The sequence below is a fragment of the Leptosomus discolor genome, chromosome 9 (genome assembly GCF_034619465.1).
Source record: "Leptosomus discolor isolate bLepDis1 chromosome 9, bLepDis1.hap2, whole genome shotgun sequence".
NCBI classification, from domain to species: domain Eukaryota; kingdom Metazoa; phylum Chordata; class Aves; order Leptosomiformes; family Leptosomidae; genus Leptosomus; species Leptosomus discolor.
Genome location: NC_141399.1, coordinates 48773067 through 48794865, shown reverse-complemented (window position 1 = coordinate 48794865; position 21799 = coordinate 48773067). Strand labels below are relative to the sequence as shown.

The 21799-nt window shown below is 62.9% G+C and overlaps 1 protein-coding gene across 2 annotated transcripts; it reads left to right on the top strand.

Moving 5' to 3' along the window:
- The first annotated feature begins 330 nt into the window (after positions 1-330).
- On the top strand, positions 331-18784 carry BCORL1 (BCL6 corepressor like 1). Of its 2 annotated transcripts, none has more exons than XM_086469912.1 (13): positions 331-416; positions 3173-3263; positions 3491-6058; positions 6367-6532; positions 6696-6776; positions 6916-7338; positions 10352-10581; positions 10686-10892; positions 10994-11160; positions 11319-11464; positions 12359-12436; positions 16807-16960; positions 18277-18784. In XM_086469912.1, the coding sequence occupies exons 1-13, from the start codon at positions 331-333 to the stop codon at positions 18551-18553; spliced, it is 4674 nt and encodes a 1557-aa protein (XP_086326038.1). In that variant the 3' UTR covers positions 18554-18784. The 2 variants fall into 2 exon arrangements, with proteins under 2 accessions (XP_086326038.1, XP_086326037.1); XM_086469911.1 differs by having other exon boundaries at positions 6316-6532.
- Positions 18785-21799: the final 3015 nt, after the last annotated feature.

Genomic DNA, 21799 nt, shown 5'->3' with positions numbered 1-21799 from the left:
GAGGGATGCATAGGTGTGTGAAGATGCCGGTGTGAAACTCCCAGGGTAGCCAGCGGGGTTTTTTTGGCAATAACGTTGTTTAATGTGAGGATGAGCGGGCTGGGTTCTGTCCCAGGGCGCTGCTGACTTCTTCCAGCCCTCTTCCAGACAGATGTGTAGGTTCTCAGGCGTCGTACCCCGGCTGCCTGGCGGCGAAGCTGGGGGTGACTCTTTCTGAAGCACGGTTGAACGCGAGCATCCCGGGGAGAGTTACCCATCCTCTGTTTTTCTTTCGCAGGCAGAGCGGCCCCTCGAGCCCCAGCAGGTCCCGGTTGGTGAGGAGCAGCTGTCATGATCTCTACGGCACCTCTCTACAGCGGGGTGCACAACTGGACCAGCACAGAGCGGATTCGCATGTGTGGCCTCAACGAGGAGAGGTGAGGTGCGTGGGCGGCGTGGTGGGGAAGAGAGCAGAGAAAGCGAGTGAGGGATCTGGAGTGGCTACGGAAGGGAGCTGGTGCTGGTGCCCGCATCCCGCGCTCCGGCGGGGAGGGCCCACGCGCAGAGCGTCTCTGCGGAGGGACCGCTGGCTGTGTGTAGCCGCGCTGCCTCCACGGCGTTGGGCGACGAGGCCGAGTTGTCTGCGTGTGCTGTTGGCTTCGCCAGACCTGTGCTTTTAACTGCCAGGGGAGGGAAAGAGCTTGACCCACTGCGAGCCAAGCTGCTACAAAGAGCTTTTGGCGACCCAGGAGGGTTAGTGGAGACCAAACGATTAGATGGGAGAGTTGTGACATGCCACCAAATAGGAGATTAGGGAGGATTAGTGGCTGGGAGGCAGAATCGATCCAGACGAGTCCCTGGCCTGCCCCGTGGCTTTCCATCGCCTTTTCATTTCCGCAGCTCTGGGGTCTTGTTTTCGAAACGGATCAGTTTGTGGCTTCCTTGAGGCTGTTCAGCACGTTTGCCGTAGCTGGAGCCAGAAAAGTTTTATGGGCTCAAAGGCAGCGCGTGCCTGTCATTGCTCAGTGTGGATGTTGAGGCTTTTGGGGACGAGCCCTCCAGACAGAAGAGCGGTGGGACGGGGTGTGTGTGTGGGGGGGAGCCGAGACTCTCGCTCGGGGCAGGAGCGCGGGCGGAGATCATCTCCAGCCCTCAGCAGCCGCTCGCCCGCCGTGCGTCCCCCAGATAAGAGCTGGCGATGGCGTTGCCCTCTGCCTCTCCTGAACCGCTTGGAGCGACTTTACAATAAATATTAAAGTTTGAGGCGTCTGAGCAAGACGGGCAAACCGGGCTGGCTGCAGCCCAGCTCCGTCCCTTGGCAGCCGGCCGGGAGAGGCGGCTGGCCCCGTCCCCTGCGCCTGGCTACCGTGGGCTCCCCCGTTCGCCACCCCCACGGGCCGGAGTGGCTTGTGGAGAGGAGCCGGGGCCGGAGGCGGACAGGCCGCACCACCGCAGCCGGGGCTGCCCGCGGGGCCGTCCCGGCAGCTGACGGGGCCTGGGCCCGGCGGCGGCGCGGCAGCTCCGGGCCCGCCGCCCCTGCAGGTTGCCGGGGCGGGAGGGGGCCGGGGCCGGGGCCGGGGCCGGGGCCGGGGCCGGGGCCGAGGCAGGGCCGGGCCCCGCTGTCCAGCCCCGCCGCTCGCCCGCGGTGCCGCGGGCAGCCGGCTGCGATCGGGCGCCCCCTGGCGTCCCGCCGCTGCGCCGCCCGCCCGTGTGCAACCGGCCCCGGCCCCGGCCCCGGCCCCGCTCCGCCTCGCGGCTCCGCGGGGACCGGGCTGCGGCGGCGGGCCGGCTCCGGGACCCCCGCTCCGCGCCTGCCGCCCGCCCCCGCTGTCACTCCGGCGGGGCCGGGCCTGCCCCGGCGCGGCGCTGGGCCCCGGGGCCTGCCGCAGCCGCGGAGCCGGGTGCCGCATGCCGAGCCCCGGCGGTTCGTCCCCGGCGCCGCGGGGATCCGGTCGGAGGACAGTCCTCCTGGGCCTGCTGTGGCCGGGCGGGCTTGGGAGGGCCCTGTCGAAGGGGCGCCGAGGGGCCGGGAGGGCAGGAGCCCCTCGAAGGGACCGACCGGGCTGTCACCGGGGCTCGGCGGGGGTTGCGCCGAGGCAGCCTGGAGTGGGGTCCCGGTGCTGCGGATACGGGAGCCCAAGGAGAGAGCTTGCTGCCGTAGCTTGTGTCTGTCGCTTTGTTGTGAAAGCCGGGGGGGGGGGGGGGGGGGAGCAAATCCAGAAGAAACCGCGTCATCAGCGGAAACTAAACTTGAGGTCTTTTATCGCGGCACCAGCAGCTTGTCTAAATGACCCTTAAAGACCAGAGAGTCGCCATCGGGTAACTACTGCCGGGACAGGAGTGTCCCGGGACAGGGCACCGCACGGGCGAGCTCTGCGTCCTGCCCAGCCTTCTCGTAGATCGTAAGGAGAGCCCTCTCCTCAGCGCGCCCCGCGTCCGTGGGGTTCACAGGCCTGGTCCTGAATTCAGGCTTTCCGCCCGGGAACTGCCTCCCAAACGTGCCGGCAGGACGCTGCGCACCGGGGCAGCTGCCGAGCCCCAGTGCCCCCGAGCCTGAAGAGCTTTGATGCTGGAGGGAGATCTCCGGCAGCGGCTGGAGGAGAGCAGCAGGGCTGGGCTGGAAGTCAGGAGCAGGGAGGGAGCGTGGCTGGGAGACAGAGGGACGGGAATGAGGAGGTGCCTGCGGAAGAAGAGACGAGCAGGATGGGGCTCAGGGGAGGACAGGACTGGGAGTGTGCAGTGGGGCAGGACGGGAAGCAGAGGGGATGGGAGCGGGTGCGTGGAGCCGGGCTGTGACTGGGAGGGCTGGGCTGGCCTGTGGTGAGACTGATGGGGCCGGGATCAAAATGGCCGTGGGTGAGGAAGGTGCACGGAGCTGCTGGGCCATGGAGAAAGTCTTGTCAGGCCCGTAGGAGCCGTAGGGTCGGCATTTCAGTGTGAGGAGGTGCTCTCCAGCGGGCGGAGCGCCGGGAGCGGGGAAGGACTGCAGTGGACAGCAGTGCTCCTCACCCTCTCGGTCTGCGGTGGCCGGTGCCCGCTGTGTAACATATGGTGACGAGGAGCTGGCTGCACGGAGCAGGCACGCTTCTTCAGGCTGCCAGCTGCTACGCTGTCCCACGCAGGGACGGGGAGGAGTAGGATGCTGGGAGGGTGTCTTGGGGTGTTGTAATGCTGTGTCTTGTTCCTCGGCTAGGAGAGCCCCTCTTTCTGATGAGGAGTCTAAAACGAGCAGCTCCCAGCACTTGGGGTCTCAGGAGTTTTGCGTCAGCAGCAGCCTTTCCGAGGTGAGCTCCTTGCGTGCGTGTCTGGGTCCAAGAAGGCTTTTCCCTGACGGAACGGGGCAAGCAAGAGCACCTACCCGAATGGGTCCCGCGGGCTCCTTCTTGGGAGGGGCACACTAGGTGCAGTAAAGCCAAGCGACGCCCTAGTTCGGCAAGAGCTTCTGCCCCTGTGTGCTGGGGGGGCTAGAGGGAAGGTCCTCTGAGGAACACCTCCTCCCTTCTTGTTGCAGGTGGAGCTCACAGCGGTCAGCGGTGGTGGCAGCAGTGCCCAGGGGCTGGATGCTGATGGCAAGGTGGAGGAAAAGCTTGGGCCCAAACTGGAAGAGCAGCTGCCTGATCCCAACCCAAACCCGGAGTGTGCGGGAAAGACTGTGAGAGATGACGCCCTGGGCCCTCTGGCAAGCCAGGGGGATGGCAGAGGGCAGGAGCCCGCAACCCCCAGGGGTGTCGAGCAGGAGAGCAGCGGTGCTGATGCTGCCTGGACACCCGCAGACCCTCGCAGCGACAAGCAGGCTGATGCTCCTCCAGCCTGCTCCGTGGCTCCAGAGAGCGAGCCTGCTGGGAAGGAGAAAACCAGCCCAAGCGCTGGAGCGCCAGGGCCAGGCGTGCTGGCGGAAGGGACGTTGTCTGTGGTTGTCTCCAGCTGCAACACCTCTGCCTCCACTCCCGCTACTTTTACCTTGAACAGGGTGTGCTTTACCACATCTCAGGCCCCTGCTATGCAAAAACTGCCCCTGTCCTTTCAGGCTGGGGCAGTTCTGAGCCCGAGCCAGTCGCTGGTGTACATCCCACCGCCCAGCTGCGGGCAGCCGCTCAGCGTGGCCACGCTTCCAGCCACCTTGGGGGTCTCCTCCACGCTCACCCTCCCCGTCCTGCCTTCCTACCTGCACGAGCGCTGCCTGCCGGGCATCATCGCTTCCCCGGAGTTGCGCTCCTACCCCTACACCTTCTCCGTCACCAGACCCTTGGCTTCGGATGCCAAAGTGGTGTCTGTGGAGGTGAATCAGCTCAGCTGCCCCTCGCCCTCCGCTGGAAGCGGTGCCCAGGCTGCTGCCGAGGGCGCTCCCCCGTCCACCTCGGGCCCTTCCCTCTCCTCCAGCCAGGCTCCGCCGGCGGCAGCAGCATCGTGCGGGAGCGCTGCTCCCTCTTCTGGCACCGGTGCGCACGCCAGAGCCCCGGAGCCGCACGCCCCGGGGGCTGCCACTTCGCTCTCTCCTCTGAAGTCCCCTCCGCAGCTGGAGCGTGAGATGGTCTCCTCTCCCGAGTGCAGCGAGATGCCCCTCGACCTCTCCTCCAAGTCCAACCGTCAGAAACTGCCTCCGCCCAGCCAACGCAAAACCCCTCCGATGCCCATCCTCACGCCCGTGCACACCAGCGGCAAAGCCCTTCTCACCACGGTCCTGTCCAAGTCCCAGCGCGCGGCCCAGGCCGCGGGCAGCAGCGTCACCTCGTGTCTCGGCACCACCTCTCCCTTGGTCATCTTCCCCGAGTTCCTGCGCAACGGCGAGCAGGGCTCCTGGGTGAAGAACACCACGCTCATCAGCACCATCCCGGGCACCTACGTCGGCGTCGCCAACCCGGTGCCCGCCTCGCTGCTGCTCAGCAAGGACCCCGGCGTGAGCTTCAGCAGGGACCCGCGCCACCTCCCCAAGCAGGAGCCTATTTCCATCATCGATCAGGGAGAGCCTCGCGGCGCCGGCGTACCCTGTGGGAAGAAAGCCAACCAGGTCGGCGCAGAAGGACAGCAGGATCCTGCCAGGAGACTTCTTCACGGCAGAGTTGCTCCCGGAGCTCCTTTGTGTCAGTCCAAGGACATCTCCACCTGGAATCCCGGCCAGGGAAGCGTGTACCCACGATGCCCTGTGAATGGAAAACCTTCCAACCCTCAGCTTCTGCCTCTCGGCTGGTCTCCTTACCATCAAACCCCGCTGCTTTCAATCGGCATCTCCGCAGCGGGACAGCTGCCCCCGAACCAGAACAGCTCCTGCAAGCCAGCTGGCGCGGGTGAGCTCCCCACGTTCCCGAGCGTGCAGCCCACGGAGTCCAGCGCGGCCGCCCAGAGCCTGCCGGAGGGGCTGCCCAGGCTCCCGCCTCAGGAAGCTGCAGCCAAGAGCAAGAGCTGCCGGGCCTTGCCCAAGCTCTACGAGGAGCAGGGCAATCCAGTCCCCTTGGATGCGGGCCCATCTCTTCAGGCCAGTGCTTTGGATGGGAAAGGGGGCAAGGGGAAGCTGGACAACCCTCAGAAGAGTCAAGAGTGTGATGAACCAGGGGCTGACTCCAGCAAGGAGGGCAACGTACAGACTGAGGCTCCCCAGGGGAGCTGCGGCCTCAAGCAGGCGGACGCAAAGCCTAAAAACCAAGTGTTGGCGGCGTATTTGTCGCACGACCTGCCCGCGGCCGGGCAGCAGAACCCGCGGATGATTTCGGAGGGGCCCGCCGGGCCCGCGGAGAGCCAATGCAAGGAGCCGGGCTGCGAAGGCTCCCAGGAGGCGCCGGCCGCTGAGTCCCTCCCGTGCGTGCGTCAGGTGGATCTGTGCAGGGTCAAGAAGGAGCGAGTGGAGTGCGACGTGTCGTTTCCTTCCGTGACCTGCCTGCGAGCTGGGGCGGCCCCCCAGGCCTTTGCCGAGGCCAAGCTCAAAGGAGGGGGCCAGGTCAAGCAAGAGGGCGGCGCGCGCTGCAAGGCCAAGCGGCAGCACGACGGGGACGCCAGGCAGACCCACAAGAGACTCAAGTGCCAAGCCCAGGGCGGCGAGGAGTCCCCGAGCAAATCGGGGAGCCGGAGCGTGCACGGCCGGAAGGTGGGTGGGACGGGCTGGGCCTGTTGGGTGACAGCGGAGCTGGGGCTGGGGGCGAGGAGGGAGCGCTCGCAGCAGGGGCGGGCGCCTGAGCGCGCAGGGCTCTCCGCCCGCGCTCGTCGGCCTTGCCTGGCGGCGGATTAACGGACCCGTGTCTGCAGGTAATCGAGAGCAAAAGCGGATCCGGCGTGTCCAGAGCGCCAGAGGGCACCAGCACGAGGCGTGGGGGACGTTTTGTCCCTTCTCCTTTGCTGCTCCAGCTGGGTCAGCCGGCAGCAGCTCGGGCTTCAGCCTGTGTCTTCCGTTCACAGTGGCGAAAACACCACGACAACCCGCATGAGCTCGGCAAGCGAGAAGGCCGAACCGGCCTGGGGTCGGCGAAGGATCACAACAGCCTCAGGGTAAAACGTAAGCGCAGGAGGCCGGCGAAGACGGAGCTCCCACCCCCGGCGCACCGCGGGGACGGCCACGAGGAAGGTACTTGTCACCGGCAACGTGTTCTCGCGGGGTCGGGCTGCGCCGGGGCCCAGGGCCCGTAGCGGCTCGGGGTGCGACACAGAGCTGTGGCCTCGTGCTGGGCGGCCCTTCCCGGGCCGGCAGAGCTGTGCCGCGCTTGCTCAAGGCTCGCCTTTCCCTGCAGGTTACCTGGAGAAGAAACCCAAGAACAACTTTCGGGACTTCATTCCGGTGGTGCTGAGCAGCCGGACGCGCAGTCAGTCGGGTGAGTTGGTGCCAGGGGACCCGGGTGGGGGTCCTGGGCGGGCTGTGGGTGTCATCCCCGTGTTCCGTCCTGCCCGGCAGGGTTTTTCTTGTAGAAACTCTTGGCTTTTCTGTCAGCTAGAAATCCCGCTTTCTTGCAGGAAGCGTCGCTGGCTCTTCTGCCGGTGTGACGGGAGAGTGTGATGTGAGCGGTCAGGAGATTTTACCGTTGCTGGAGGAGGATCAGGAGGAAGAGGAGGAGGAAGAGGAGGAGGAGACATCCTCGAAACGTCGCAAGCTGCGAAAATCCCACAGGACATCACGCTACCACAGTCGCAGGGCCAGGGACAGGTCCCTGTCCGAGAGGAGCAGCTGTTACACGAGGAGGACCCGGGAGCTGCCCTGGAGAGTGGAATCACCCAGGCAGCTGTGGGAGCCCAACGAGGAGGAAGAAGATGACAGCCACATCAAAAGGAAGAAAAGGAGACGACAGAAAAGTCGGAAATACCAGACAGGGGAATATTTGACTGAGCGAGAGGAGGAGCGAGTGGGCTACCCCCACAGGCGGCGAAAATCCAAAGCAGGTACAATCTGGGAAGGGGTTTCTGGTGCGAGGCTGGGGATCAATGTGCGTTTTTTTGTTGGTTTATTGCTTTTTTTGTCGCATGTGTGATTTCGGGGAGGTTGGGGAGGGGTGTCGGGCTTCGTAACGATGAAACCCCGTCGTTATTAATGGCTTGATGTGCACAGCGTGGGCTGCTTCAGTTGATCGGTTCTTCTTTCAAAAATATTTACAGTAAATTTTGGAGTAGGAAACGGCAGCTTATGTGGCTAATTAGATACTGATCTTACCCTCAGATTGAGACAGAGGGCGTGGGAAAATGAGAATCGGACAAGGTAGCACAGTGAAATATTTCTGGACAAGCATGGGCCCCTGGGAGCAGTGTTCGGCATTCCTGGCTAAAACAGAGGGACGTGGAGCCGTCACGATGCGACTGGGCTTCTTTATGCTTTGTCTGGCTCGGTTAACGTAACTCCCGAGCTTGCCAGGGAGCGCAGGGGAGAGAGGATTAACAAAGCAGGAGTGTCTGCAAGCGACGGAGGAATCCCCCTCTGGGGTTTGTGGTTGCAGCTTGGCTAGGAGGAGGAGGAGGCCGTGCCACCTGCCCGTGTCCTGCTCGCTGCTCTACCTCTGCTCTTGCCTCTCCTCCCGTGACGGCCCAGACCGCGTGGGCAAAGCTAAATCCTGCAAAGCCAAAAGTGTTTCTCTGAGGTGGAGCAGTCTCCGCGATCCCTCCTCTCTGTCCCTGCGAGAGCAGCCCGAGGCTGGGGGCGGTCAGGCTGGGCTTCGGCCAGCAGCGCACCGGTGTCTCGGGGCGCGTGTGCTGGGAGCTCCCAGCTGCCTCCCGGCCTCCCGCAGGGAACTTCTGTCAGGGCTGCAGAAGAGCATGTCCGAGCCGCAGCGCTGGGGGAGGCGCTTCTGCCAGCCCTCCGCACGCTCGGGCCTTTCTCTTGGAGCTGATGTAGTGGATGGGGCCCTGTTGCCTTTCTGCCACATCGCTGCCCGGATCGGCAGCCCCCAGGAGAGGCTGAGGTGCTGCTGAGGCACCGTGAGAAGCAGCAGAGACGGCTGCAATCCTCCCACAAGCTGACTTTCTGCTCTGGCGTGGGTTTACAGTAGGGCTGCAGCGCCTGGGTGCCTCTGTGAGACTGGGAGTAAAGTTTCTGACGGGCTTCCCGGCATCTTGGCGGTTCAGGGACGCTCTCGGACTCTCTCCTGCTGACGCCTGTTCCAAGCAGAGCCTGAGAGGGACGTTTGAGCGCAGCAGCGTTCAGGAGGGTTTTCTGCAGGAGCTTTACTACGCATCTTAAGAGCGTCTGTCTTCTGTCCGGGAGCCAGTTTCCCTCGGGAACTCCTTGCTTGGCCCTCGGATACGTGAGCTTCTGTATTTTGGGTTCAGAAGTTGTGGCCTAGAGCCACTGCTGGCTCTGGAGGCGAGGACCTGGGCGTTGCAGTGGCCCTGTAAGCTGGCTGGCAGGGACAGGGGGCCATCGTGTCTGGAGAAAGCAGGCCGCTGTGTCCTGCGCTGGCTCGGGGACGAGCGGCAGCGACCCGCTGGCCAACGCCCTCCGGCAGAGGGGTTAGCCCAGGCGCTCGAGGTGCACGCCCTGGTGTTCCTCTGCCTGCTTTGGGTGCTGAAGAGAGCGACAACAGATGCGGATCCCTGCCAGAGCCACGTGCTGGAGCTCTGGGCTAGAGGGAGCCGCTGGCCACCTGCCCTCTGTGCTCGGAGGAGCGACGGAGTCGCTGTGTTTTCCTCCCGCTGGGTGTGCAGGGGCTGCCGGCGTCTGCCGCTTGCCGGCACAGACCGTCCGGTTCGCTAGGTGTTGTCTGACCTGTCAGCACCTTTCCCCTTTCTCTTCACGTGCCGGTCAGGCTTGGCTCTTCCTCACCGCGTTCCAGCTCCTCTGAGGTTTGTGCCGTTTCCTCCCCGTCTCCTCCACAGCCCGAGGGAGCCGATTCTGGCTGGGAAGGTGTTCCCTGGCACGGACATGCGAAGCGAGGTGTATTTAACACTGCAGCGATGGGCTTTGCTCTAGCCCCCAGGGCCCCTGCACCTTGGCAGAAGGAACCGGGTATCAGAGAAGGAGCGTCCCAAGTCCTTGTACGCTGCCCTGGGTTAGTGGTGGAAGTGTGGCAGGGCTGTAAAGAGGATGAGGACGGTGTCACAGACAGCCCAGCAGAAACCTCCCTCCGGTGGTCGCTTCCAAACCAGCGAGCAGGCTAGCGAGGGCTGCGTGCTGCCTCCTTGACAAGTGTTGCCGCTAAAGCGTCGCTTCATTACAGTCCGAGAGCTGTGCGTGAGCTTAAAAACAAATACCATCTTCTGCCCGGCGGGAAGCCGGAGCTGCCGCCCCAGAGCGTGCCTCGTGGGCGCGCTCCGCTTTGTTCGGAGCCAGGAGAAGTCCCTGTCCCTTGCCCCAGTGCGCCCAGCGCGCTGCGCCCTGCCAGGGTCTGTCTGCCCGCAGCTCCCTCCTGGTGGGGGCCAGCGCAGAGGCTGGGCTGCAGCCGCCTGGGCTTCCCCAGCACCCAGCTGAACTCGGGCTGGACCTGCCGGGGCCTTTCACGGCTCGTTTGTGGGTCCGTTGTCCATGAATTTGCCTAAATCCTTTCTGGTCCCGCTGGTAACATCTGCCTCCGCCACCTCCGGTGGCAGCGAAGCCCTGAAGTTCCCTCTGTGCTGTGCAAAGGCCTTTCTCCCGTCTGGTTTGTAACGGATCCCTCACTCGGTTCACCGAGTGCCCACACGTCTTGTGCCGCAGGTTTGGGTGAAGAAGATTCCTCCCCTCAGCTGATCCCCCCGCTTTTAGGATTTTTGCAAATTTTGGCCACATCCTTCTCCGCCTTCTCCCCTCCAGACTGAGGAGTCCCAGCCTCTCTTGTAGGGCAGCAGCTTCTCTGCCCCTCGGTTGGTTTTGTTGCCTTTCTCCGCTTCCACTCCGTCCTGGACGTGCAGCCATCAAAGACGGGCGGTTTGTTTCACCTGGAGGCAGGGCGGTGCCTACAGAAGCTCCTCATCCCCGTTTCTCCTCCAGATTTTAGGTACCGGAAGCAGAAGGAGTCTGTGAAGGGTAAAGGCACAGAGCTACGGCTGAGGAGCAGGCTTTCCCCATCCCCCCGAAAATCTCAAGGACGCCCAGACTTTCGGAATGGCTTCTTCCTGGAGCACTCCGACAGCTCTCCTGTCCAAGAAGAGCTGGAGAAACCATCAGGAAAACGCAAATGTAAAACCAAACACCTGGCAGGGATCTGTGACGAGGGGAAGGTAGGGCTTGGACTCGTGAGGGCAACGCGGGGCGGGGGAGAAGCGAGAGAAGGGGCATCCTCTTAGTAAGCCGTGGCCACGTGTGTATTCCTTTCTTTTTCCAGGGGAAAGGCTGCTGGAACCAGCCCAAAATGCGCTCCCTGAAGAAGCCCCAGGACTTGTGGACGCTTTGTAAGTCCCGTCGGGTCAGCCCAGGGAGCTCCCCCGACTTGCCCATGGCTCAGAACATTCCTCCTGGAGCTCGGCGGCTGATCGTGAACAAAAACGCAGGGGAGACCCTCCTGCAGCGAGCAGCTCGCCTGGGCTACAAGGTGAGCTCGGGCGCCCTTTTCTGCTCCGTGTCCCGCGCTGCCTGCTGGGGGGGGGGGGGGGGCCGTGTGTCACCAGGGCTGCCGCGCTCTCGTTCCTGTAGGACGTGGTGCTCTACTGCCTGCAGAAGAAGAGCAGCGACGTGAACCATCGAGACAACGCCGGCTACACGGCTCTGCACGAAGCCTGCGCGCGGGGCTGGATCGACATCCTCCACATCCTGCTGGAGCACGGCGCCAACGTGAACTGCAGCGCGCAGGACGGCACGAGGCAAGGCCAGCGAGAGGGGGAGCGCTGGGGAGCGCTGGGGCAGGGAGCCGGGGATGAGCTGCCGGTCGTCACTAGGCTTGCCTTCACCCGAACCAGAGCGTTTGCTTTGCGAACTCGTCCAGCCTCTTCTTTTTCTGCCACTGCTTCTGTCCTTGCAGGCCGGTCCACGACGCAGTAGCAAATGACAACCTGGAAACCATGTGGCTTCTACTCTCCTATGGTGCTGATCCCACTCTGGCCACTTACTCTGGGCAGACAGCCGTGAAGCTCGCCACCAGCGAAGTGATGAAGCGCTTCCTCTGCGGTAGGTGCTGAGGCCGGGGGCGGCAGTGCTTCCATCCGTCCTGTCTGGCAGCCATCTGGGCGTCCAAGGGTTGGGAAGTGCTTGAGCAGCAGGTGACTCAAGAATTGTTGCTCTGTCTTGTCACACGTGTGCCTCTCTGCCACCCAAACTTTCCATCCAGGACTGCATACTCTTCTCCAAACCAGATAAAAGTCACTTCTCAGTCTTCAGCGCACACGATGGCGACGCTGCGGTCGCACAACTGGAGACAGCGCTGTGCACAAGGCCTGGAGACGCTGTTCCACAGTTCCTGGTTCTGCTGCATAGCCCGAGTGAACAGGGTTTTCCTGCCCAGTAATGGTGCCTTCTACTCGAAAACGGCTCTGCCCAGCAGCTGCCTGCTTGCTGTTGCTAGAAAGGACCCTTTTGGGTCCCTCTGGCCGAGTGAAACGTGCCGCTTTCTGTGCCGTTGGCGTAGAAGCAAGGTGAGGGTTGTGGCTTCTACGCAACAGCAGGGAAGAAGCGGCTGGAGTAGCGGTGGTTCCCAGGTAGACACAAGGCAGAAAGTCTCCAGTGCTGAAAAAATCTCATTTGCCAGCTCTGTCTGCCTGAGCTCCTCCGGGCGTAGCTGCTCGTGCAGGTGGTGTTGGTTGGAACTCAAGACAACCCGAAGAACTTTTCTTTCCAACCCACTCAGTTGCTTTCCCTTTTCAGCTGCTATTTCATGTCCTCAGGCCTGGGGTCATGCTGTCCTCTCCTGAGCGAGGGGACCCTTCTCACAGGTTGTGGTTCAGCTCTTGCCGTACCGCCTGCCCGCAGCGGTGAAGTGGCTCCCCCCGGATCGACGGCTACGCGTGCCAGGATCATGCTTGGCCCGGTAGATAAGCATTGACCCTCTCGATTCTTTCTCTTCAGATTACCTTTCGGATCTCCAGGGGCGCTCGGATGGAGACCCTCGAACAGCGTGGGACTTCTACAGCAGCTCCGTCCTGGGTGAGTTCAGCTGGCGCTGTTCCCTTCCCAGCAGCGAGCGGCAGCGCCGGGTGGCCACGCGCCCTTCGCCGGGTCTGTCCGCGTCCCTCCCAGCTCATGTCTCACTGCCGGAGGCCTTGCCCTAGTGCGACCTGCTGGGAGTTGCTCCTGAAAGGGACTTTTTTCTTTGGGAAGCTGCATGTGTGGATCCCTCCACCGCAGCGTGCAAGACGAGGCTCCGAGTGCTGCTGGGGATTCCTGATGGGTGTCGATCCCGGAGCGTGTTGTTCTTGTGGCCGTTCTCGTTACTCCCTGCTAACCAGCCATCAGGATAAACCCAAGGAAGGCAGAGGACAAACTTACTCCTTCGAGGTGTAGAAGTCTTGAGCTTCCCAGAGCTGCCCATCCCTCTCCCCTGCTTTGGAGGGGAGGCACTCATCCAGGGCAGGTCCTCTTCGTACAATGCCAGGCATTTCCCAGTGGAGGCACCACTTGTGCCTTTTACTGTCGCTTCCTGAAAGTTGTGGTCGCCAGCTTAGAACTTTTCTTGAAACGGTACGGGCACAAGGTCCACAAATTGTTCGCTGTGTTGCTCCCGTTCCCCCAGGGCCCGTGAAGGAGGCTGTTCTGGGTCTAGCCCCGGGCCTGCGGCAGGCTGCAGAGTCCCTCCCGACCGCTGCTGCGGCAGCAGACCAGCACCCTCAAGCCCTTCAGGAAGACGTGGGTTGTTTACGCTGGAAGCTGAAAGGCTGTTGATTTTCGTTGGCCGCCTCTGTCATTTCTGACATCGTTCTAGAAATGTGAAAAATCCAGGTACCTGCGGAAGGGTGCTCTTGGTAGAAGACTTATCCTTGGAGCCCCTGATGTCTCTTGGTTTCAGAACAGAAGAAATTCTGTGCTCCTAGGGACGCTTTGTTCTAGGCTTCTGCCCCTCGGGCATGCCAAGGAACCTGTTCAAACCACAGCCTCGTCCCTCTAGATTTCTCACTCTTGAGGCTACCACAGTCCTTTAAGAAGAAGCCTCCTTACTTTGAAAACATTTTTCTTGTGGTAAAGATAACTTCTCTTTTTGATTCATCACTGGGTCCCGCTTGGATTTCTCCGATCAACAAGGAAGGAAAATCGTGTGTGGTTTGCGGGCAGGAGAGTTTGGCTTTCCTTGGTTCCTACTGCGTGCTGCGCGCTTGGTTACCCCGAGAGCTCATGTGCTTGAGCTGTAGGGTCTGCTGATGTCCCCCTCAGCAGTGTCCTTTCCTCTTGAAGACCCTGGCTTGGGGTTGTAGGCTGCCAATTCTCGTACCCTCTAGCAGACCCGCTGCCACATGCCAGTCACGTAGGAACGTGCCGCCTTGTTGTTCGCAAACCCTGATGCCCGAGATGAAGCGGGTGGGTCTTGGAAAGGCGACTGGTTGGTTCTGTTCAAATGAGCTGCTCCTTTCCGCTCTTTCACTTCCATATCCCTCGGCTTGTCTTGGAAAGTCTTGTCTTGCATCGTGTCTTCCCACGTTCCTGTCCTCCGCCCCTGCGGGCAAAAAGAAAGGGACGATGTTTTTTCAGGAAGCAAACCATCACCGACTTGGGAGCGGGGGGGACGGAGGGGTTTGGGGATGCCATCAGTGGTGGCGGTTCACTGCTCCCAGGGGCCTTGCTTAGGCACTTGGCTAATACATGGAAAAGCTCCACAGGGGCTGCTGGGGGCTGCACTTCTTTCCCTTTTCCTCGACCTTAGTCGAGCTTTTCAGAGTATTGCTTCATCTGAGGGTGGAAAAACACTACCTGCTCTGTTCAACACGTCCTGCCTCTTCCAGCGGGACTTCACACTAAATCCTGGCCCCTGCGGGTGCGCCTCTGCCGGGTCTCCGTCGTTCACATGGTGCCATCTCTCAGGTTTTGTCTCCCCTCTCTCCTGTGCTACCTGAAGTGGGTTAACAAGCCAGACCGATCCCGCATTGATCTGCCTGGACCCTCCCTTGGGAACCTCATTTCTTCCTCGGTGCAGCGGAAAGATCCTTCCAGTGGGGGCTGGTGCCTCTGCACGGCACTCGGGAGAACGGGGGTTCCTCCCAGGCACGAGGGCGATGATCCCTGGAGAAGTGGCAGCTACACAACACGTTCCGAAACCCCGGGGCTTTGGTGTTGCTTGTGGGATGTTTCTGTCTCCGTTCGCAGAGAGGCCGGCAGAGCCCCCAAGCTGCTGTCAGAGGGTCAGTCCCGCGGCCCCTCCTCTCGCCCCTCTGCGTGCAGCATTCCCAGCGCGTGGCAAGGCACGAACCCAGCCGGGAAGTCAGCCTGTATCCTGCCAGGCCTGTTTTCAGCGGGCACAGAAAGGGACTTCCCAGCAGATCCACGCCTGGATCAGCCGTGAAAGGGCAGCGCTGGGCCGTCGTCACCTGTGCTGTGCCAGGCACCGCGGCGGGAGGCGGCGGGAGGCGGCAAGGGGGAGCAAGAGGCCCGAGGCTGAGGCGTGGGGCCGGTTCCTTCACAGTGGTGTTGACTGAGGGTTTGGAAATGGGCCCTTTTGGCTCAGTTCCCTCCAGCAGTCCCCTCGGGTCACCAGGAGCAGGTACTCCCCAGGGCAGGGAAGTACCTGGTTCAGCTCCGGGGTAACCGAGCTGCCCCCAGCTCTCACGGGCAGCAAACCAGCTCAGCAGAAAACAGTTCTTCTCCTTCAGCGCTGCAGCCCTTCCGAGTTTCCCTTTCCGTCAGCTCCACCAGCCGAAGCACAAAGCCTCACGTGTCCCTCAGGGCGGAGGAGAAACCCCAGGCCCCAGCGCGATCTGCTGCTGTTCTTTGAGGCAGGAACGCCGTCCTTTAGGTCTGCGGATCTCTGGGGGCCAAAACATCATGAGGGAAGCCGGGGCGTGGGATCCGTGAGGTCTGAGCGTGGTGAAGTCACCAGCGTCCTGCCCTTGGTGCTGCGGTGGTGCCCAAGTCCCGCGCTACACCTGGGACCAGCACGGCCGTGCCCGACGGCCCCCGCAACCCTGCGGCGGCGCAGGACGTCCCTGTTCTGTCGCAGCCTTCGCTCGGGCGAAGGGCCGAGCGAGAAGAGTTTTCAGGCCACACGTTGGACCGTATTGTTGCCACAGTAAATTCCTTTTTCCCGGGTTGCTCAAGGAATCTGAGGTTTTTTCGGGGATGGCACCTGAGCTCTGCCTAGCAGTGAGATCACACCAGTATTCCTGCCACTTGGTTTTGTTCTGTTCGAGCTCTGAGGATTTAAGCACCCTGGTTTTCTGTTCCTTAGGGATTTTTTTTTTCCTTGGCAGGACTAAGAAATTACGTTTTTTCCCTGTTTGAGCCTGTGTCTCCTGCCATCTGCTGTCGTTTCCCGGTTGCAATAACGTTCTGGCTGGGTGCTGCGCTCGTGCCTCGAGCAGCGCGGTGCCTGGAGCTTTCTCGCGCAGCACGCCGTGGGGCTTTTCTGCAGCCTTTTCTCTCGTGCGTGGTGGTGAACTTTGGCATGGTTGGTTTATCTGCTCACCAGCACCTTCAGTCTGACTTCTCTCCATAGAACCTAAACTCTATTTTCTGGAAGTTTTGGGAGTTATCCGGTGTCATCTCGGCGGGACAGAACCGCTCCGCCAGCCCAAGACTACCCATGCCTTTTCCTAGTAGAGTCCAGGCAGCGAGCTGGTTTTCAGCAGGTGCTTTTCAGATTGGCGAAGAGTAACTTTAAAACTTTTAACTGTGTGTAAACGGTTCACGGATCCAGGGCGCTGTTCTTCTCCTCCCGCGGAAGCAAATCCTGGCGGAGCTCAGGTACCCCCCGGAGCAGCCAGCTGCGTGCCCCCCGCCCGCGGGGCCGACGCGCTGCCGTCGTGCTTGTCGCTGTGGGGGTCCGTCAAGTCTCTAGAACGGCCGCCCGGCGCGGCGGCAGGGCCTCGCGGCCCGCAGCCAGCCGCCTCGCTGCCCTGCGCCGCCGGGGCACCGGCTGGCAGCTGTCCGGAGCGGGGCCTGGGTAGGATCTGCGCAGGCGAAGCGTCTCGTCCCTCCGCCTCCCTCCTCGCTGGCGCAGGTTCTTGCAGGCCGTGCTGGCGAAGCGGAGGGGGCCGAGGCCGTTCCGGGGTTGTGAGGGGGCCCCAGGAAAGCCTGCCCGGGGCTCCCCTTGCCGGCAGGCAGCGCCTCGCCTCGCCTCGCCTCGCCCGCGGGGTGAGCGTAAACCCGAGGGCGGCTGCTGGGGCAGGAGGTGTTCGTTCTGCCCAGCCCGGCCACCCAGAGGGGTCCCGCTGGGCCGAGCAGCCCTCACGCGGGGGTTTTACCAAGACGAGGGCTGGAAGGAGCCCCTGGGGCTCGGCTCTCCGGCACGGTTGCTGGGCAGAGCTGTTCCCCGGGGGAGCGGCGAGCGCTGGCCGAGCGAGCGATGCCAACCGCTGTTTTGCCTGTTGCAGAGGGGAAAGACAGCATTGGATGCGACCTTCTGCTCAACCCTCCGGGAAGTTCAGACCAGGAGGAGGAGGAGCAAGAAGCAGACAACTTCATGTTTGAGTTCTCAGACAAGCCACTGCTCCCCAGCTATAACCTCCAAGTGTCCGTCTCTCGGGGGTGAGTATCTTTCCCCGGAGCAGGGAGGATTTGGGTGGCGTTAGTGCTGGGGTGGAGGGGGAGCTCGCAGAGCAGAGCCCTCAGAGGACAGCGGCGGTGGCACACAGCCTTAGGGTAGAAACCACGCTCTGCAAGCCCCAAGTCAGAGAAGCCGGTGGAAGACGCGGGGCAAGATGGAACTTGAGTGAGTGATTCTCAGAGCTCCACCTCTGAGCTGGTCGCCTTGGCCTCTGGCTGCAGTCAGCAAAGACTCGACAGCAGGGCTTATCCGAACGAGGGCAGGAGCGAAGGTCAGGCTGAGATGAACCGCTGGGTGCGACTGGTCAGCTCTGCGGTGACTGTGGAGGGACCTGGGGGCGGCCACTGGCTTGGATGGGCCCTCCCATGGTGTAAACATGCTTAGAGAAGTCCCAGATTTGTTGGCTGACGGCTGGCACAGCACAGAGCCCGTGCGGTCCTTCAGTCCCTGTTTTAGTCCCCTTGGTCTTGTCCCCAGAGTCAATGAAAAGAGGAGAAAGACTGAGGGAACGTAGGTGGGGGAGACCTCTACGTGGGGGAGCTGAGCAAGGGAAGACCCCTTTGGTTTAAGAAAGGGCGGGTTTAAGAAAAGACTTGGTTTTCAAACAGGGCGGAGAAGCAGCACAGGTAGAGCCAAGCAGACAGTCGGTTTTGTCGGCTGCCTGGTGCCTGCTGCTCTGTGCCACGGCGGGGCACAGCCCCGGCAGTCCGGTCCGCAGATGGCAGCACCTCCGTTGCTTCAGCTCCTTGAGGTTAAGAGCAGCTGGTGTGTCCCAGGTGGTCGTTTTCCTTCGAGTTAGGCGTAGAGCTGCTGGGTTGAAGGCAGGGCCTTGCAGGAACAGTCGCTGCTGCTTTTCTGTTGAGGGAGTTTCCGTGCCTGCCAATTTCTGCCCGCCCGCAGGGACACCAGGGACACGTACAGCGCCCAGGAGAAATGGCCGGGTGGGAAACGGAGCCCCTGGTGGGGCTTGTCGCGGGGTGGGGGTGCTGCGGGGGCACCTTTGAAGGCGTCGCTTTCGCCCCGCTGTCCCTGCCTTGCTTCGAGCGCCTCGACAAGGTGCGACCCGCAAAGCAGCGACCAAAGGCCGGCGCCTCTCTGAGCCCGGGTCCTGGCCCTGGGGTCTGCCCAGGCCCCGCGGAGGGGGGCCACGTGCAGAAGAGCGCCTGGACCTCACCGGCAGCGCTGCATCGCGGGGAGGGGGGGACACATCATGCCGGCAGCTGGGGGGCGGTGAGGTGGGCGACGTGCCCGCAGACCCCTCCGCCCCTAACCCGCCGTCCTCTTGCCGCCCTCGCAGGCCCTGCAACTGGTTCCTCTTCTCCGACGTGCTCAAGCGGCTGAAGCTGTCCTCCCGCATCTTCCAGGCCCGCTTCCCGCACTTCGAGATTGCCACGCTGCCCAAGGCGGAGTTCCAGCGCCAGGTCTCTCTCAGCCAGGTGCTGGCGCAGGAGGAGGTGCAGGAGAGCCCGGAGCCGGCGCAGGGCACTGCAGAGACAGTGGAGCTGGTGCACTACGAGCCCGAGCTGCTGCAGCTGCTGGGTTCGACGGTGGAGTACCAGGGCTGGAGCAGCTGACGGGGTCAGACCGCTCCCCGCATCACGAGGCAATAATAAGGACCAACGGGAAGCAGCCCTCTCAGCGCCAGCAGCAGGGACCCGAGTCTTTGGCCAGCCAGTCCTCCTCTCCTCGGGGTCTCCTCCGGCTGGGGAGGGAGGACCCTTGCCTCCAAGGACTTCCCGGGGTCCCTTCGCGACGAGCAGCGGCGGTTGCAGCCGTCGCCCCCTGCCCCCATCCAGCTACGGTGGGCGATGAAGCCCCCCTCCACGGGGATGCGTGAGCCGGAGCTCGTGGGGCAGCGGCGGCTCCGGCTCCGCCAAAGCGAGGGGTGGTGGGATGCCGCTGCCCGTCCCCGCCTGACCCCATGGAACTGCGCCTCTCTGTTTGCCCTCCCCCCTCCCGACGTCTTCCATAGTATTTATTTAATTAGTATTTAATTTGTAATGTTTCCTTTGTTTTTTGCTGAGTCTGTATCACTGTGATGGTGAGCTCCGGGCTGGGGGCTGGGGGCTTCCTCCGGCCCCTCTCCAACACCGCCCGAGGCCGGCGCTCCCCCGGGACCAGCCAGCCCCTGAGCGGGTCACGGCCCTCGAGGCCCGGGCTCTCGCCCCTCGGCTGAGAGGGAGCCTGGGGACAGCCGCGACCCTCAGCTCTGGAGCCGGCTTCTGCTGAAGGCGCCCGCCCGCCCGCCCGCCCGCCGAGAGCCAGCCCTGCCGCGCCAGCCTCGCGCCGGGCGCCCTCCTGCATCTCATCGTGCTGCTGCTCCCGCTCCCCGGCGGCTGTCCCACGGGCAGCTGCAGACCCCCTGCCCCCCAAGCACACCCCACGCTTCCCGGCAGCTTGTCCCCCCACCCTGGGGTCTCTCGCCACCGCAGAAGCCCCCTCCTTGCCCTGCGCGCTGTCTGCTCGGCCTCGCCACCCCCCGCCACCCCTTCCCCGCGCCCCTCTGGTGTCACCAGGAGCAGTTCTGTGGGAGAGAGCGGGCACGGCGCCCGGGAGATGGTACAGTTTTATTGTACAGGTGCTAACGGGACTGAGGACGGGACAATCTTGGTTTTTCTGGCTCTCCCCTGCTCCGCAGCGGGAGCGTTGGGTGGGTTTTTTGGGTTTGGGGTTTTTTTGTTGGGGTTTTTTTTTGTTTGGTTTTTTTCGTTGATTCGTTTTTTCTTCTTTGTGTTGTGTTTCTTCCCAGCCAGGGCAGATGTTACCCCTTCCCCTTGGGCTCCCGGCTACCGGCCTCCCCTCCCGGGGGCCAGGCAGCGCCTTGTTTAAGCCGAGGGTTTTTTTGCCTTTGGGTGTGTATTCTGGTTGCTCTTTCTGATTTCTGTTTTATTATAAGCAGCAACAGGCTGTGGTGTCAAAAACACTGATGTACAGAAAAAACCTGCATCAGGCCCCCTGTCTCCGGCCTTTTCTTCCTTGTCCCGTGTCTGATGCCCGCCGCGGGCAGGTTTCCTCGCGCGGTGGCCCGAGCCTGTGGCTCAGCAAGGGGGGACGGCAACGCCGCCTGCCCCGAGCTGCCCACAGCGGTGCTGGGCTGGTGCCTCGGCCGGCGGCCGTGCAGCCGCAGAGCAGGGGGACGTCGTCGAGCCCAAAAAGCTGCGGGGGGGAGACTCTGCTGTTCCTCCCAGCGCATGGACACCCGCTTCTGGCCGCACGCCGGTCATAGGAGCTTTGTGGCCAAGCCCGGCTGTGCCCAAACGCCACCGCTGATGGCCGGGGGGGCCGTGTCCAGCGGCTGGTCCCTGTCTGGCTTCACCCACCTGGGAGCAGAGGGGGCTCCTGGAGCATCACTGGGATTTTATTTGTTATTTTTTCCTTTGAAACGTGCCTTGGAAAAAGCCATTTTCAACCCGTTTCCCCCTCTCTCCAGCCCAGGTGCCCTCCAGGGGCGCAGGGACAGCTCAGCCTCTGTCCATCCCAAACCATCTCCCCAGGCACCAGCCCGTGTGCAGGAGGCAGCGAAGGGCATGCAGGAGCAAGAGCTGGGGCTGGGGGCACAGCAGGGTGGGCCACGGCGCTGGTGGGGAGCGGGGGGGGACCTGCTGCAGTTGCTGACCCACGGCGCCAGCTCAGGAGAGGGTTTGGCAGAGGTGCTGGCGCAATCTGGGCAGTCCAGGGGCGTCCTTTAATCTTTGTGGGTGGCTTTAAGCTTCTCAGAAGCAAAAGTCCTTAACTTCGGGGGGGGGGGGGGGGGGGGGGGGAGGCTGTCCTCCTTGCAATGGGCTGGGATCCTTTGGTCCCTGACCATGCAGAATAGGGTGGGCGCTCCCTGCGGCTGAAGAGAGTTCACACGATTTAGTATGATAAGGATTTAATGGGTAAAAGAGCAAGAGAACGAGATTTCCTCATCACCTGCACCCAGCTGGCCATGGCAGGGCCGGGCGGAGGTGTGCCCGCAGGGGGTGAGGTGGGGTTGGGGTGCAGGGGGGGCTGTGGCGGTGGGGAGGGGGGGAGCAGCGATGAGGGGCACAAGCCCAGCTGGCCGTGGCGGCGAGGGGCAAGCCGGCCCCTGCAGCAGTGGGTCTTTGGGGAGCGGGAGACGCCACGTCCCAGCCGGCCGCCGTGGGCCAGCCCTGCCCTGCTCCTCCGCTTCTCCTGGTTGCAGCTCCTGGGTGACGGTGGTGGTGCGTGGGGCTCGCCCTGCCCTGGGAGCCTTCCCGCAGCCGGGCCGGCTGTGAGGCTGGGCAAGCTGGGGCTGTGGCAGAACAGGGATTTTGTAGGACTTGTAGGGGATTTTCCTACAAGTGCTGGTGAATATCACAGTGTTTCACACTGAGAATGATCAGACATAGAAATAATCTCCCCAGGGAAGTGGTGGACGTCCCAACATCGGGCACATTTAAGATTCACCTGGTCAGGGTGCTGGGCCACCTTGCCTAGCCCGCGCTTTTGCCAAGAAAGGTTGGACCAGATGACCCTGAAGGTCCCTTCCGACCCGGTATTCTGTGATCCTGTGATTCACACGCCAGACCCAGGAGGGAAAGTGGAAAGCCAGACCACGGACTTGCTGCCAGTACTAGAGCCCAGGGCAAACCCAGCCCGTGCTGGGACACCCTGAGGGCAGAAATTGGCTCAAAACGCGGGCACGGCGGAGCGAGGCCAGTGAGGCCCCAGCTGGGCGGGAGCTGCAGCGCCGGCGGCACGGGCAGAGGACGAGGGCACGGGCTCTGCCGGGCCTGTAGGGGAGGGAGCGCAGGGGCTCTCTGCCTTGCCCGCCGGCACGGGCCTTGCCTGCGCCCGTCTTCCTCCTCCCGAGACGG

Excerpts from the sequence above, each read along its gene's own strand:
- BCORL1 (XM_086469911.1), top strand. The coding sequence starts at position 331 with ATGATCTCTACGGCACCTCTCTACAGCGGGGTGCACAACTGGACCAGC. Across the intron at positions 3,264-3,490 it reads TCAGCAGCAGCCTTTCCGAG|GTGGAGCTCACAGCGGTCAG; the intron begins GTGAGCTCCTTG and ends TTCTTGTTGCAG. Across the intron at positions 7,339-10,351 it reads GCGGCGAAAATCCAAAGCAG|ATTTTAGGTACCGGAAGCAG; the intron begins GTACAATCTGGG and ends TTTCTCCTCCAG.